Source organism: Lampetra planeri, chromosome 77 (assembly GCF_965212315.1).
Source record: "Lampetra planeri chromosome 77, kcLamPlan1.2.h2, whole genome shotgun sequence".
NCBI classification, from domain to species: domain Eukaryota; kingdom Metazoa; phylum Chordata; class Hyperoartia; order Petromyzontiformes; family Petromyzontidae; genus Lampetra; species Lampetra planeri.
The window spans coordinates 1,236,486-1,252,788 of record NC_136182.1 but is presented as its reverse complement, the minus strand read 5'-3'; the positions used below and the strand labels follow the sequence as shown (position 1 = coordinate 1,252,788).

The 16,303-nt window shown below is 56.3% G+C and overlaps 1 protein-coding gene across 1 annotated transcript in view; it reads left to right on the top strand.

The window, feature by feature from the left end:
- The window catches only part of LOC144738074 (uncharacterized), a 52,782-nt gene that overhangs the window by 24,961 nt on the left and 11,518 nt on the right, over window positions 1–16,303 (top strand). Inside the window, exons 5-6 of the mRNA XM_078620984.1 lie at window positions 5,768–5,877; window positions 15,928–16,145. Coding sequence (XP_078477110.1) covers window positions 5,768–5,877; window positions 15,928–16,145 — 328 coding nt within the window. The remainder of the gene's footprint in view (window positions 1–5,767; window positions 5,878–15,927; window positions 16,146–16,303) is intronic.

Genomic DNA, 16,303 nt, shown 5'->3' with positions numbered 1-16,303 from the left:
GTATCCTAGTGTAGTGTCTAGTAATGTAGTGCTAGAGTCTGTCTCCAGCGTAAGGGAGGTCTGGACCGCCCTACTCGACACGCTGCTGCTGCTGCTGCTGCTGCTGCTGCTGCTGCTGCTGCTGCTGCTGCTGCTGCTGCTGCTGCTGCTGCTGCTGCTGCTGCTGCTGCTGCTGCTGCTGCTGCTGCTGCTGCTGCTGCTGCTGCTGCTGCTGCTGCTGCTGCTGCTGCTGCTGCTGCTGCTGCTGCTGCTGCTGCTGCTGCTGCTGCTGCTGCTGCTGCTGCTGCTGCTGCTGCTGCTGCTGCTGCTGCTGCTGCTGCTGCTGCTGCTGCTGCTGCTGCTGCTGCTGCTGCTGCTGCTGCTGCTGCTGCTGCTGCTGCTGCTGCTGCTGCTGCTGCTGCTGCTGCTGCTGCTGCTGCTGCTGCTGCTGCTGCTGCTGCTGCTGCTGCTGCTGCTGCTGCTGCTGCTGCTGCTGCTGCTGCTGCTGCTGCTGCTGCTGCTGCTGCTGCTGCTGCTGCTGCTGCTGCTGCTGCTGCTGCTGCTGCTGCTGCTGCTGCTGCTGCTGCTGCTGCTGCTGCTGCTGCTGCTGCTGCTGCTGCTGCTGCTGCTGCTGCTGCTGCTGCTGCTGCTGCTGCTGCTGCTGCTGCTGCTGCTGCTGCTGCTGCTGCTGCTGCTGCTGCTGCTGCTGCTGCTGCTGCTGCTGCTGCTGCTGCTGCTGCTGCTGCTGCTGCTGCTGCTGCTGCTGCTGCTGCTGCTGCTGCTGCTGCTGCTGCTGCTGCTGCTGCTGCTGCTGCTGCTGCTGCTGCTGCTGCTGCTGCTGCTGCTGCTGCTGCTGCTGCTGCTGCTGCTGCTGCTGCTGCTGCTGCTGCTGCTGCTGCTGCTGCTGCTGCTGCTGCTGCTGCTGCTGCTGCTGCTGCTGCTGCTGCTGCTGCTGCTGCTGCTGCTGCTGCTGCTGCTGCTGCTGCTGCTGCTGCTGCTGCTGCTGCTGCTGCTGCTGCTGCTGCTGCTGCTGCTGCTGCTGCTGCTGCTGCTGCTGCTGCTGCTGCTGCTGCTGCTGCTGCTGCTGCTGCTGCTGCTGCTGCTGCTGCTGCTGCTGCTGCTGCTGCTGCTGCTGCTGCTGCTGCTGCTGCTGCTGCTGCTGCTGCTGCTGCTGCTGCTGCTGCTGCTGCTGCTGCTGCTGCTGCTGCTGCTGCTGCTGCTGCTGCTGCTGCTGCTGCTGCTGCTGCTGCTGCTGCTGCTGCTGCTGCTGCTGCTGCTGCTGCTGCTGCTGCTGCTGCTGCTGCTGCTGCTGCTGCTGCTGCTGCTGCTGCTGCTGCTGCTGCTGCTGCTGCTGCTGCTGCTGCTGCTGCTGCTGCTGCTGCTGCTGCTGCTGCTGCTGCTGCTGCTGCTGCTGCTGCTGCTGCTGCTGCTGCTGCTGCTGCTGCTGCTGCTGCTGCTGCTGCTGCTGCTGCTGCTGCTGCTGCTGCTGCTGCTGCTGCTGCTGCTGCTGCTGCTGCTGCTGCTGCTGCTGCTGCTGCTGCTGCTGCTGCTGCTGCTGCTGCTGCTGCTGCTGCTGCTGCTGCTGCTGCTGCTGCTGCTGCTGCTGCTGCTGCTGCTGCTGCTGCTGCTGCTGCTGCTGCTGCTGCTGCTGCTGCTGCTGCTGCTGCTGCTGCTGCTGCTGCTGCTGCTGCTGCTGCTGCTGCTGCTGCTGCTGCTGCTGCTGCTGCTGCGGCTGCTGCTGCTGCTGCTGCTGCTGCTGCTGCTGCTGCTGCTGCTGCTGCTGCTGCTGCTGCTGCTGCTGCTGCTGCTGCTGCTGCTGCTGCTGCTGCTGCTGCTGCTGCTGCTGCTGCTGCTGCTGCTGCTGCTGCTGCTGCTGCTGCTGCTGCTGCTGCTGCTGCTGCTGCTGCTGCTGCTGCTGCTGCTGCTGCTGCTGCTGCTGCTGCTGCTGCTGCTGCTGCTGCTGCTGCTGCTGCTGCTGCTGCTGCTGCTGCTGCTGCTGCTGCTGCTGCTGCTGCTGCTGCTGCTGCTGCTGCTGCTGCTGCTGCTGCTGCTGCTGCTGCTGCTGCTGCTGCTGCTGCTGCTGCTGCTGCTGCTGCTGCTGCTGCTGCTGCTGCTGCTGCTGCTGCTGCTGCTGCTGCTGCTGCTGCTGCTGCTGCTGCTGCCTGCTGCTGCTGCTGCTGCTGCTGCTGCTGCTGCTGCTGCTGCTGCTGCTGCTGCTGCTGCTGCTGCTGCTGCTGCTGCTGCTGCTGCTGCTGCTGCTGCTGCTGCTGCTGCTGCTGCTGCTGCTGCTGTGCTGCTGCTGCTGCTGCTGCTGCTGCTGCTGCTGCTGCTGCTGCTGCTGCTGCTGCTGCTGCTGCTGCTGCTGCTGCTGCTGCTGCTGCTGCTGCTGCTGCTGCTGCTGCTGCTGCTGCTGCTGCTGCTGCTGCTGCTGCTGCTGCTGCTGCTGCTGCTGCTGCTGCTGCTGCTGCTGCTGCTGCTGCTGCTGCTGCTGCTGCTGCTGCTGCTGCTGCTGCTGCTGCTGCTGCTGCTGCTGCTGCTGCTGCTGCTGCTGCTGCTGCTGCTGCTGCTGCTGCTGCTGCTGCTGCTGCTGCTGCTGCTGCTGCTGCTGCTGCTGCTGCTGCTGCTGCTGCTGCTGCTGCTGCTGCTGCTGCTGCTGCTGCTGCTGCTGCTGCTGCTGCTGCTGCTGCTGCTGCTGCTGCTGCTGCTGCTGCTGCTGCTGCTGCTGCTGCTGCTGCTGCTGCTGCTGCTGCTGCTGCTGCTGCTGCTGCTGCTGCTGCTGCTGCTGCTGCTGCTGCTGCTGCTGCTGCTGCTGCTGCTGCTGCTGCTGCTGCTGCTGCTGCTGCTGCTGCTGCTGCTGCTGCTGCTGCTGCTGCTGCTGCTGCTGCTGCTGCTGCTGCTGCTGCTGCTGCTGCTGCTGCTGCTGCTGCTGCTGCTGCTGCTGCTGCTGCTGCTGCTGCTGCTGCTGCTGCTGCTGCTGCTGCTGCTGCTGCTGCTGCTGCTGCTGCTGCTGCTGCTGCTGCTGCTGCTGCTGCTGCTGCTGCTGCTGCTGCTGCTGCTGCTGCTGCTGCTGCTGCTGCTGCTGCTGCTGCTGCTGCTGCTGCTGGCTGCTGCTGCTGCTGCTGCTGCTGCTGCTGCTGCTGCTGCTGCTGCTGCTGCTGCTGCTGCTGCTGCTGCTGCTGCTGCTGCTGCTGCTGCTGCTGCTGCTGCTGCTGCTGCTGCTGCTGCTGCTGCTGCTGCTGCTGCTGCTGCTGCTGCTGGCTGCTGCTGCTGCTGCTGCTGCTGCTGCTGCTGCTGCTGCTGCTGCTGCTGCTGCTGCTGCTGCTGCTGCTGCTGCTGCTGCTGCTGCTGCTGCTGCTGCTGCTGCTGCTGCTGCTGCTGCTGCTGCTGCTGCTGCTGCTGCTGCTGCTGCTGCTGCTGCTGCTGCTGCTGCTGCTGCTGCTGCTGCTGCTGCTGCTGCTGCTGCTGCTGCTGCTGCTGCTGCTGCTGCTGCTGCTGCTGCTGCTGCTGCTGCTGCTGCTGCTGCTGCTGCTGCTGCTGCTGCTGCTGCTGCTGCTGCTGCTGCTGCTGCTGCTGCTGCTGCTGCTGCTGCTGCTGCTGCTGCTGCTGCTGCTGCTGCTGCTGCTGCTGCTGCTGCTGCTGCTGCTGCTGTGCTGCTGCTGCTGCTGCTGCTGCTGCTGCTGCTGCTGCTGCTGCTGCTGCTTGCTGCTGCTGCTGCTGCTGCTGCTGCTGCTGCTGCTGCTGCTGCTGCTGCTGCTGCTGCTGCTGCTGCTGCTGCTGCTGCTGCTGCTGCTGCTGCTGCTGCTGCTGCTGCTTGCTGCTGCTGCTGCTGCTGCTGCTGCTGCTGCTGCTGCTGCTGCTGCTGCTGCTGCTGCTGCTGCTGCTGCTGCTGCTGCTGCTGCTGCTGCTGCTGCTGCTGCTGCTGCTGCTGCTGCTGCTGCTGCTGCTGCTGCTGCTGCTGCTGCTGCTGCTGCTGCTGCTGCTGCTGCTGCTGCTGCTGCTGCTGCTGCTGCTGCTGCTGCTGCTGCTGCTGCTGCTGCTGCTGCTGCTGCTGCTGCTGCTGCTGCTGCTGCTGCTGCTGCTGCTGCTGCTGCTGCTGCTGCTGCTGCTGCTGCTGCTGCTGCTGCTGCTGCTGCTGCTGCTGCTGCTGCTGCTGCTGCTGCTGCTGCTGCTGCTGCTGCTGCTGCTGCTGCTGCTGCTGCTGCTGCTGCTGCTGCTGCTGCTGCTGCTGCTGCTGCTGCTGCTGCTGCTGCTGCTGCTGCTGCTGCTGCTGCTGCTGCTGCTGCTGCTGCTGCTGCTGCTGCTGCTGCTGCTGCTGCTGCTGCTGCTGCTGCTGCTGCTGCTGCTGCTGCTGCTGCTGCTGCTGCTGCTGCTGCTGCTGCTGCTGCTGCTGCTGCTGCTGCTGCTGCTGCTGCTGCTGCTGCTGCTGCTGCTGCTGCTGCTGCTGCTGCTGCTGCTGCTGCTGCTGCTGCTGCTGCTGCTGCTGCTGCTGCTGCTGCTGCTGCTGCTGCTGCTGCTGCTGCTGCTGCTGCTGCTGCTGCTGCTGCTGCTGCTGCTGCTGCTGCTGCTGCTGCTGCTGCTGCTGCTGCTGCTGCTGCTGCTGCTGCTGCTGCTGCTGCTGCTGCTGCTGCTGCTGCTGCTGCTGCTGCTGCTGCTGCTGCTGCTGCTGCTGCTGCTGCTGCTGCTGCTGCTGCTGCTGCTGCTGCTGCTGCTGCTGCTGCTGCTGCTGCTGCTGCTGCTGCTGCTGCTGCTGCTGCTGCTGCTGCTGCTGCTGCTGCTGCTGCTGCTGCTGCTGCTGCTGCTGCTGCTGCTGCTGCTGCTGCTGCTGCTGCTGCTGCTGCTGCTGCTGCTGCTGCTGCTGCTGCTGCTGCTGCTGCTGCTGCTGCTGCTGCTGCTGCTGCTGCTGCTGCTGCTGCTGCTGCTGCTGCTGCTGCTGCTGCTGCTGCTGCTGCTGCTGCTGCTGCTGCTGCTGCTGCTGCTGCTGCTGCTGCTGCTGCTGCTGCTGCTGCTGCTGCTGCTGCTGCTGCTGCTGCTGCTGCTGCTGCTGCTGCTGCTGCTGCTGCTGCTGCTGCTGCTGCTGCTGCTGCTGCTGCTGCTGCTGCTGCTGCTGCTGCTGCTGCTGCTGCTGCTGCTGCTGCTGCTGCTGCTGCTGCTGCTGCTGCTGCTGCTGCTGCTGCTGCTGCTGCTGCTGCTGCTGCTGCTGCTGCTGCTGCTGCTGCTGCTGCTGCTGCTGCTGCTGCTGCTGCTGCTGCTGCTGCTGCTGCTGCTGCTGCTGCTGCTGCTGCTGCTGCTGCTGCTGCTGCTGCTGCTGCTGCTGCTGCTGCTGCTGCTGCTGCTGCTGCTGCTGCTGCTGCTGCTGCTGCTGCTGCTGCTGCTGCTGCTGCTGCTGCTGCTGCTGCTGCTGCTGCTGCTGCTGCTGCTGCTGCTGCTGCTGCTGCTGCTGCTGCTGCTGCTGCTGCTGCTGCTGCTGCTGCTGCTGCTGCTGCTGCTGCTGCTGCTGCTGCTGCTGCTGCTGCTGCTGCTGCTGCTGCTGCTGCTGCTGCTGCTGCTGCTGCTGCTGCTGCTGCTGCTGCTGCTGCTGCTGCTGCTGCTGCTGCTGCTGCTGCTGCTGCTGCTGCTGCTGCTGCTGCTGCTGCTGCTGCTGCTGCTGCTGCTGCTGCTGCTGCTGCTGCTGCTGCTGCTGCTGCGACCCTCACCAGGACTAGCGGATTGAGACACGAACTAATGGACGAATTCCCTTGCTGTCACCGTGCGCTCCCCCTCCCCGCCCCCTCACCGTTGCCTTCCGAAGACCTCTCCAAGAGAAGAACCGAGCGCGACTGCGCATGACGGCGTCGTCACGGCGGTGCCGGGCTGCGCCGTCACCGCAGTCATGCCACATTTCTCCGGCAACGCCTACTCGTGAGCATACTAAAAAACCCTTATACAACGTCGTGCCGGGATGTGGGTGGATGGGTGGGTGGGTGGGCGTGGTCGGTCCGGTCACAATGATTTACTTGTGATGCAGTAAGGTCTCAGAGTACTCGGATCCCGCTGGGTACGCAAACCGCCAGCCCCCGATTCACGCTGGCAACTTGTGACTCGTACTTTCACTCCACTTACGGGGGGCGCAGGTGCAGAGAGTTTAAACACACCACCCCAGCCATCACGTCGACGTGGATTTGATGGTGTTACTCTATCGCCAGCGCTAGAAACGAGTCCCAAAGAAAATATCTATAGCGTTCTAATACCTTGACTTAAAGCTTTCATGACTATATGCGCAGGAATTCGTATTGTTTGGCCCTTTCGGTAAAGTCACGTAGATAGGGTTCAAATTAAAAACAATAAAATAAACAAAAAACTACGACTTTTGATCTCAACACAAGCGATCGTCATCAGGAGGAAAAAAGAGGGGGAATGCTGCCTTCAGAAGACAGTCTATTTATTTTATTTTAATTAATTTTAACCTAGCTCCATGACTTTACCGAAAGACCCAAATAATACGTTATAATATAGTGATAATAATCTAAAGTTTTCTGATATATTGAAAGTTATAATCTAGGGTGTTCTATCTGACCCGGATGCTATCGATGATTAGTGAATAATTTACTGTATAGTGCTGTACTTCATTAGCCATGCGTGTCCATTTATATAAAAAATATATACACTGAGATATATACTGCAGTCTAATAATATAGTAGGATATAGTAATATGGTACTATATAGTAGTGTATAGTAATATAGTGGTGTAGAGTCATTTAATGGTGTATAGTAATATAGTATTAATATAGTAGTATATGTTTCTTTAGTGGTATATAGTGATTTAGTAGTATAACGTAGTATATAGTAATAATGGAGTGTATAGTAATACAGTAGTATATGGTAGTGTAATGTGAGGTTACACCTGGATGATAATGATGGGCTCTGCTGGCTTCAGCCCGCAACCAATGGGGAGTCGAGCCAGGGGTGCGGCCCTGGAGCTGGACAGTATCTTCGGGAAAGTTCCAGGGGTGTGGCTGAGGATTGGCTGTGTGGCATCACGTGGGCCAGGGATTAAAAGGGGCGGAGAAAAACAGCACGTGGTCAGTGTGCGGAGGAACGTAGGGGGAAGCCACGCTGGTGCCGTGGTCCGGAGCTTGCCACGTGGCGGGCCGCGGCAGTCTCTCTCTCACGCTGTTAGCCAACAGCGTGAGGGAGCAAGGAAACTGAAGGAACGAATGTGGTGGAAGCCGTGAATGAAACCGAATAAAGAATTCTCAAGTCACGACGTCGTCTGAACGGGGTTTATTACATTGGAGTCAGAAGTAGATTTTGAGACCACTTGGACCATCATCCACGATGTCTAAGCACCTCAAAAAGAGGAACCCACTGGACCCGCAGTCGGACGACGACGACGATGCCGACAAGGACGAGCTTCTGGGTGCGACAGGACCGCTGCCGCCGACTGCTGCTCTCCCCGAGGCCGCGCCAAAACGACATGCCGGCGCAGAGGCGACTCCAGCTTCGGACGAAGGGTGGCGATGAGTGGCAGAACAAATTGAGTCTCTCCGTGCCGTGATGCTGAATCTCGTCACGGTGGTCGCGTCGTCTGCCGCCCTGGGTCAGCCTCGTGAGACGCGTCTGAGTGCGAACGACCTTGGTCTCCAAGGCGGCCGCCATTACACCTGCTGCGGGGTAGGAGGCCGCCATTTTGGGCGCAGTCGCTGCAATGCTGCCTGCGGCCAAGGACAACGACGGCGGCCGCAGCCATCGCCTCCCTAATATTAAAGAATTTGTTGCCGGGGGCGACTGGAACGCTTTTACGTGGCGATTTGAATCTGCCTTTCGATCGGTGCGGTGGACGGAGTCCGAGGCACTGGAGGCTCTACCTACGCTGCTGGATGATGTGTCCCTGGCCGTGTTCCGCTCCATCCCGGCGAGTAGAAAGACGACGCTGAAGGGTGCCTTCGCTGAAATGGCGGAGTTTTATGAGCCGCCATCGGCTGCCCACAGCAAAAATTCATGCAGCGACGACGGGGGCCTGAAGAAACGCCTCTGGCATACCGTGGTGTGCTATTAGCGCTTGCTATGGCCGCCTACCCCGAGTCCTCCGCCGACCTTCTGGACCCTCCCATTCTTACAAGAATGATCGAGTTGTCACAAGAGTTGGGCATCTCGCTGCCGGTGTGCGGCCATGAGCCGTTAAAGTCTCGTTGGGCGGCGCGATGTTTGGACGCCAAATTCAATTTGCGACGTTGGGACCAAATAGCGGCGTGGACGGGGGACCCCAAAAAGGATGGTGAACCGCTGGGATGGGCGTCGCGTCGTGCATATTCTGGACGAGTCCAGCGATGATGACTTGGTGGCTGCTGCTCCTCGCTGGTCCCCGCAACGCCGGCAGGACATGCAGCGCAACGGGGCCGGAAGGTCGCGAGCGGGGGCCGAGGCGACCAACCGTCGGGCGACCGCCACATGCTTCAAGTGTGGCCGACTGGGCCACTTCGCCCGTGATTGTCGGCACCGGTTCCGACCTCCGCAGCTTCCGTCGGCCCTTCCTCTATCTTCTCCACCGGACGCGGATTGACATCCTTCTCGGGCAAGTCAACACGCATCGGGCACCCGGCAGGTCCCAACATCTCAGGCATCCACTTGCACCCCCGTAGGCTTATCGAATGTTAATTGTCGGCATGCTGATTCGGTACCGCACACTATTACTCAGTGGAAGAAATTGGCTCGGAGGGTGGTTGCAGCCACGTCGGGGTCTTCTACGGTGCCGGGCGCTATTCAAGGGGTAGATGTGCGTGTTTTGGTAGATACTGGTGCGTCGGCAACCATCATTTCAGATGTAATTTTTCACCTGTTATCCATCCCTGCGTCGCGGGTCCAGCCGGCTATTGACACATGCATTGCCACTAATGGGGGTGGTATGGGTATCATAGGACGGGTAGATGTCCACATTGCCATAGGGAATGTTGCCGCGTCGGGATCAGTTCTTATCTCCCGCTCGTTGGCAGTTCCATGTCTGTTGGGCACCGATTTCCTTCGTCGGATGCCTGTTAAAATCCTTGTTGATCAGGGCTGTTTAGAAATGCCAGGGGGCTGTAGGATGTCTTTCTTGCCATTCTTGTGGGGCCGTCCACCTCCGGGTAACGCCGTTCACGCACTTGCCGATGTCACTGTGGAGATACCCCCGGGTACACAGATGCTCATCCCATTGCGTTACCGAAAACGGTTGGAGGTCGCGGATAGGGCGGCGGGTGTGTTGCTGTCCCCGTCAAACTCCGTGGCTAAGGCTTTCTCTCTTGTCGCGGCTCAAACTATCGTTCGGCTGGACAAGCCCCGTTCTTACAAGTGTTGAATGGGGGCCTGGAACGAGTCGTCGTTCCGGCGGGTGCGGTATTGGTCCATGCCACTATCGACTTCACTAGCCTTGATGGGGACCAGCCGAGGGTAATGGCTGCTGGCGTGTCTCGGGCCGTGAGAATACGTCTTTGCCCTCCACGCAGCGAAACGCATTGCGTTCACTGCTGTCGAAATACGCTGACATCTTCAGTAAAGATGACTTTGATTTGAGTCGTACCTCGCTCTTGTCAAACCATATTGACACCGGTGCGGCAGGACCGATATGTATGAATCCACACTGCATGAGTCCTGCGGAAAGGGAGCACGTGCATGGCACGGTGGACGACATGTTGGCGGCCGACATTATTTCGCTGTCCAAAAATCCTTGGGGCGCACCGGTGGTGTTGGTTAAAAAGAAGGACGGCGGATTGAGGTTCTGTGTTGACTTTCGCCGGTTGAATAAAATATCCGTGGCGGATGCGTACCCCCTGCCACGGATGGACGATTCATTAGACGCCTTGTCGGGGGCTAATTTTTTCTCTACCTTCGACCTCTCGTCGGGTTTTTGGCAACTTCTCCTCGATGATGCATAAAAGCCGAAAACGGCGTTTCACACGCCGCAAGGCTTGTTTAAATTTAACTACCTTCCCATGGGCTTGAATGCCGCGCCTGCGACGTTCCAGCGCCTGATGGAGTTGGTACTGGCATGACTACAGTGGGAGACGTGCCTCATATATTTGGACGACATTATTGTTTTCAGTCGCACTTTCGAAGAACACCTTCAACGGCTGGAGGATGTTTTTCAAAGAATGTGGTTTGCCGATCTCAAGTTTAAACCAAAAAAGTGTCATTTGTTGCAGCATTCCGTCCGTTACCTCGGACACATTGTCAGCTCTAGCGGTGTATCCACTGACCCTCACAAGACTTCATGTGTCCGTGAGTGGCCGACGCCCACTTCCGTAGGTGACGTGCAACGGTTCATAGGCTTTGTATCCTATTATCGCCGGTTCGTTAAGAATTTTGCGACATTGGCAAAGCCTCTGCATGTCCTGACGGGAAAGAATCAGAGATTCAAATGGGGTCCGGAAGAGGAACTGGCTTTCAACTCTCTCTGAGATCGATTGGCCACCGCGCCGACGCTCGATTATCCGGATTTTTCGCAACCGTTCATCCTGGACACGGATGCTAGCGACATCGGCATCGGTGCTGTTTTGTCTCAATGGAAGGACGGTGTTGAACGAGTGGTAGCATATGGCAGCAGGGTTTTGTCTCCCGCCAAAACTCGCTATTGTGTCACTCGTCGGGAGTTACTGGCGATCGTCCATTTTGTTCGCCAGTACCGGCCGTACCTGTATGGTAGGAAATTCCTCGTGCGCACTGACCATGCGGCCCTGCAATACTCACTGAAATTGGAACAACCGTCTGGACAATTGGCTCGATGGTTGGAATTGTTGCAGGAATTTTCTTTTGACATAACATACCGTAAGGGTACCCGCCATGGCAATGCAGATGCTCTTTCCAGATTGCCCTTGAACCCTCCTTGTGCCTGTTTGACAGGTACACATCGCTGCGCAGCGCCACCCCCCCCCCCACCCCCCCCTGCCCTGCCCTGTTTTGGGCGCGATGCCGAAAGATGACGGGTGGCGTACGCCTGTTGGGGCCGATGGCACGCTGCACTTGCCGCACTCGGTGTGGCTGCGTGAGCAAACGGCTGATGCCTCGTTGGCTCCACTGCGAAATCAGGTCGGAAGGCCGGGATCTCACTTGTCGGGCGGGAAATCGCAGCTATTTACCGACCGGGAAGGGTTGCTCATGTGCACAGACAGCTTGTCGGACCGTTCACGCCTTGTTGTGCCAACATCCCTTCGTCATGATCTTATTTGCGCGCTGCACGCCGACAAGTTGATGCATCTCGGCGTGCAGAAGACCTTGCTCACGATGCAGCGGGATTTCTTTTGGCCGGGTATGATGGCGGATATCATCAGGACTATCCGGGCATGCCAAGATTGTGCGAAGCAGAAACCGCCACGTCAAAATTACGTTCCGCCGTTGAAATTGATTGAGGTATCTCGTATTAATGAGCTGGTTGCTCTGGATATCCTCGACCCGTTTCCCCCATCGGCGAGGGGTAATAAGTACCTCTTGGTCGGGGTGGAATATTTTACTCATTGGCCTATGGCCTGGCCCCTACCCGACCAATCGGCTTTGTCCATCACCGACGCTTTATTGAATGGATACGTGATGGACAAGGGGGCTCCAGAGAAGTTACTTACGGATCAAGGACGTAACTTAATTACTCCGGGATGTATGCGCTGCTTTGGGTATGAAGAGAATCTGTACTTCCCCTTACCACCCGCAGACAGATGGAATGGTGGAACGATTTAACTGTACCCTTTCGGCCATGCTTTGTCACACGGTGAGTGAAAAGCAGACCGACTGGGACTTGCACATACCTGGCGTTTTGTCTGCTTACCGCATAGTCCCGCACGCGTCCACTGGGTATTCGCCATTTTTTTTATTTTGTATGGGTGGGAGAACGTGCCTCCGATTGATGTGCAACTGGGTACAGCCGTAAAGGAACCCTCCCCTTCCTTGCCTGACCACGTCCGTGATTCGCTTCGGCGTGTTACGGAGGCGTGAGAAACTGCCAGGCGTGCAACAGCCCGCACACAGGCCCGGAACGAGAGATATGCGCGTCGGTCGCGACGTGACATGCCTTGGGCGGTGGGCGACGCGGCGTGGCTCCATTGCCCTCAGGTGCCTGTGGGTACATCCCCTAAACTGCACAGGCCTTGGAAAGGGCCCGTTAAACTAATAGAAATCCGCAATCACCAAAGTATTCGCATCCAGTATGGGCTGCGTCGTTGGTATGTGCACTCGTCGATTTTGAAACCTTATTTCGAACCACGCACTGGCCTTTCATCCCCACTTGCTGACCTGCCGGAATCTGATGTGCCTGATGTGCCACTTGCCTCGCTGATTGATCCCCAGCGGGGACTTGTTCTACCCCCCGCAGACGCACAGGCCTTGAAGGGCGTCAAGTCCCCCGATGAGCAGCCTCCGACGAGACCCGTTCCGTCAACGGAGAACGCTGAGCCTGCTCCTTCTCCGCTGCCCCCTCCTGCTGAGCAGTCGGCAGGACGAGCACACTCCATGGGAGGAGAGGGACCGGAGTCGCGCACCATTTCGTTAGCGTTGTTGTCATGTTGCGCCGGTTATACCTTCTGTTATGCGCCCTAATGTTGCGTTGCTCCTACATTGCACATTGTTCCGTGCCCTAATGTTTTTACCTTCGACCGCGCATTGTTCAGCGCCCTAACAACCTTACTTCGTTGCGCGTCATTGGCGCCCTAAATGTTTAGTTGCAGGGTTTGATGCATCACCCTTCTCTCAGCCGAGACGTCAGACTTTTTACACCAGGGGGGGGGGGGGGTGGTAATTTAATGTGAGGTTACACCTGGATGATAATGATGGGCTCTGCTGGCCTCAGTCGCAACCAATGGGGAGTCGAGCCAGGGGCGCGGCCCTGGAGCCTTACAGTATCTTCGAGAAAGTTCCAGGGGTGTGGCTGAGGATTGGCTGCGTGGCATCACGTGGGCCAGGGATTAAAAGGGCGGAGAAAGATAGCATGTGGTCAGTGTGCGGAGGAACGAAGGGGAAAGCCACGCTGGTGCCGTGGTCCGGAGCCTGCCACGTGGCGGGTCGCGGCAGTCTCTCTCTCTCTCTCGCGCTGTCAGCCAACAGCGTGAAGGAGCAAGGAAACTGAAGGAACGAATGTGGTGGAATCTGTGAATGAAACCGAATGAATAATTCTCAAGTCACGATGTCGTCTGAACGGGGTTTATTACAGTCGTATAGTAGTTTACTGTAGTATATAGTAGTATTGTATATATCAGTCATAATAAACGTTTTTGGGTTAGATCGCGTTATTTATAAATGTGTCGTAACCCTCCACCACCCGACACGGCCAATCAGTAAAAAAAAAAGTGTCACGTTGACAAAAGACAAATAGTTCACTACTTTAGCCCACCGGTGTCTTGAAGAGTGAATCCACAACATTAAACAAATTTAGTACGACGTTTCACTGGTAATTACATCCAGCATCATCGGGCAATTTTAATATATGGTAATATAGTAATTTACAGTAATATAGTAGTACATAGTAGTGTATAGTAGTATAGTAGTGTAATAAACCCACTCCGGACGATATCGTATTCTCTTGTCTTGTCTGTATTAGTTCTTTTCCCCGTTCACAGCTCTCTCTCACACTGGGTTTATTTTCCCGTTACTCCCGTTACTCCCTTCCGAGCGTGGCGTTCGCTCACTTCCCTCACTTCCCTCGCTCCCTCACACCGCCGGCTAACGGCGTCGGGAGACAGCCTCCGGCCTGCCACGTGGCCGCTGGCGTGCCGGAGGCACAAGACGTAGTCTCTCCTTCAAGCTCTTCACACTGATCCCAAACTGTCTCTCTCCACCCCTTTTATCACCTGAATCACGTGATGCCACGCAGCCAATCATAAGCCTCACCCCTGGAACCTTCTCGATGTTGCTATACAGCCCCAGGGCTACGCCCTTGGTTCGACGTCCCATTGGCTGAGGGCTGAGGCCGCCAGAGCCTATCACCATCGCCCAGTTACCCCCGGGTGCATACTCATATTACAGTAGTATATAATAGCATAGTATATATTAGTATTCGGTAATATAGTAGTACATACTAGTCACTAGTGTATAGTAATACAATCTTGATTTGAAGCTTTAGTGACTGCAGGAATCCACACTCTCTGGTTCGATACAGGTGGGACAACCTCAGCAGTTTTTTCTTGCTGTGCTTGTGCCACCTGATGACGATTGCTTGTGTTGCGATCGAAACGTCGTGATCTATTATTTTTCTACCACGTGAACGTGACTTTACCAAAAGAACGAAAGAGTGTGGCTGCCGTCGATGTGGAGCACCTGGCCACTCCCACCATGGCCACGCCCCCTCTCGCCCCTCTCCCCCTCTCTCCCCTCCCCCCTCTCGCCCTTCCACAGCAAGAAAAAACTGCTGAAGTAGGCAAAAGATCTGCCGTGGAACTTGTCCTTCCTGTCTATTGTGTGTATTAAAATAGCCCTACCAACGGTAATCTAGCAATATAGTAATACAGTAGTATATAGTAATACAGTAGTATATTGTACTCTATGGAAAAAAATAGTATGTAGTAATGTTGTAGGGTATAGTAGTATATAGTAGTGTATATATACATTTTATATTCACTCGTATAGGCAAAACCCAACTTGTGATCGATGATGCACGTGCTAAGTGGTGACACTCTCCTGGCTCCCGCCCAGCAGAACACATTGCCCACTAAGTGGATAACAGAGCCTCAGCCAATCAGACATCAAACTCAGCCCACTAAGTGGACAGCAGAGCCAATAGCCAATCAGATATCAAACTCTGCCAAGTAGGTGGACAGCAGAGCCACGGCCAATCAGACAGCAATAAAACTCCGCCCACTAAGTGGATGGTAGATCCATAGCTAATCAGACATCAATCAAACGTAACACGTGTCAGTTTTGCGCGACCAATACCATCCATAATAGAGGTTTTTTGGGGTTAGATTGGGTAAATATATAAATGTGTCGTTAAAACCCGTCACCACCAGACACAGACAACTAGTAAGGGTTGTTACATAAACAGAACATGCAAATTCGTCACTAAATGCATGCCTACAAAGGGCAGGATACTTCAATAGGGATTACCGTTGGTAAGGCTACATTATACACTACACTACTAGACACTACACACTACATTACACACTAAAATATACACACTACACAATACACTACACTATATACTACTATACACTACACTACTATACATTACACTATACACACGACACTATACACTGCACACTATACACTACACACTATACACTACACTATACACTAGTGCTGTACTAGTAACGAGTTGGCCACGTTCTATTTACGTGACAACCCTTACTAGTTGGCTGTGTCGGATCGTTGCGGGTTTAAACGACACATTTACATATTTACGTGATCTAACCCAAAAAGCTCTATTATGGATCAATCAAACTCCGCCCACTAAGTAGATTGCAGAGACACAGCCAATCAGACGTCAACCCAATAAGTGGACAGCTACACTAAACACTACACTATACACTAAACACTACACTGCACACTAAACATTACACTATACACTACACGATACACTACACGATACACTAAACACTACACTGTACACTAAACATTACAATATACACTACACTATAGCCGACACTATACACTTGACTATACACAACACTATGATACACTACACTACTCTACACACTAAACACTACACTATACACTACACCATACACTACTATACACTACACTATACACTACTATACACTACACTATACACGGCACTCTGCACTGCTGTACAATACAGTACACTACGCTATACGCAATATTAATGTACACTATACACTACACTACTATACACTATACACTTCACTATACACTACACTATATATGACACTATGCACTTCTACACACTACACTACACTATACACGACACTATACACTACCGTACACTACACTAAATACGACACTATGCACTACAATACACTACATTACATACGACACTACTACACTAATTTTTTCTCGCAGGTTCAGCGCTTCTTCAGGCGGCACCTTCCACTGCAAAGCCACCGATCTCATCTTCGAGGTGGGCGCAGCCGGACGGCTTCGCTACGGCTGGAGGGAGTGGCCTGCTGAGCTGTTCCAAGAGCTGTTCGTCCCCATCAGCTCCACGTTTGACATCAACTGGGACGGCTGCGATGGCGGCCTTCGCGCCCTAATGATCCCGCACTACCTCGACCTGAAGCGTAAGCTTTGTTACAACGAATGCAGCGCACACACGCGATCCATTCGCTGACCGCCAATTTGGTCATGAGTCGTTTTCAGTCGCCGTTGTCATTTGAGTCGCAAGTCGTTTGAGTCGCAAGTCGTTTGAGTCGCATGTTACATGAGTTGCATCTCATTT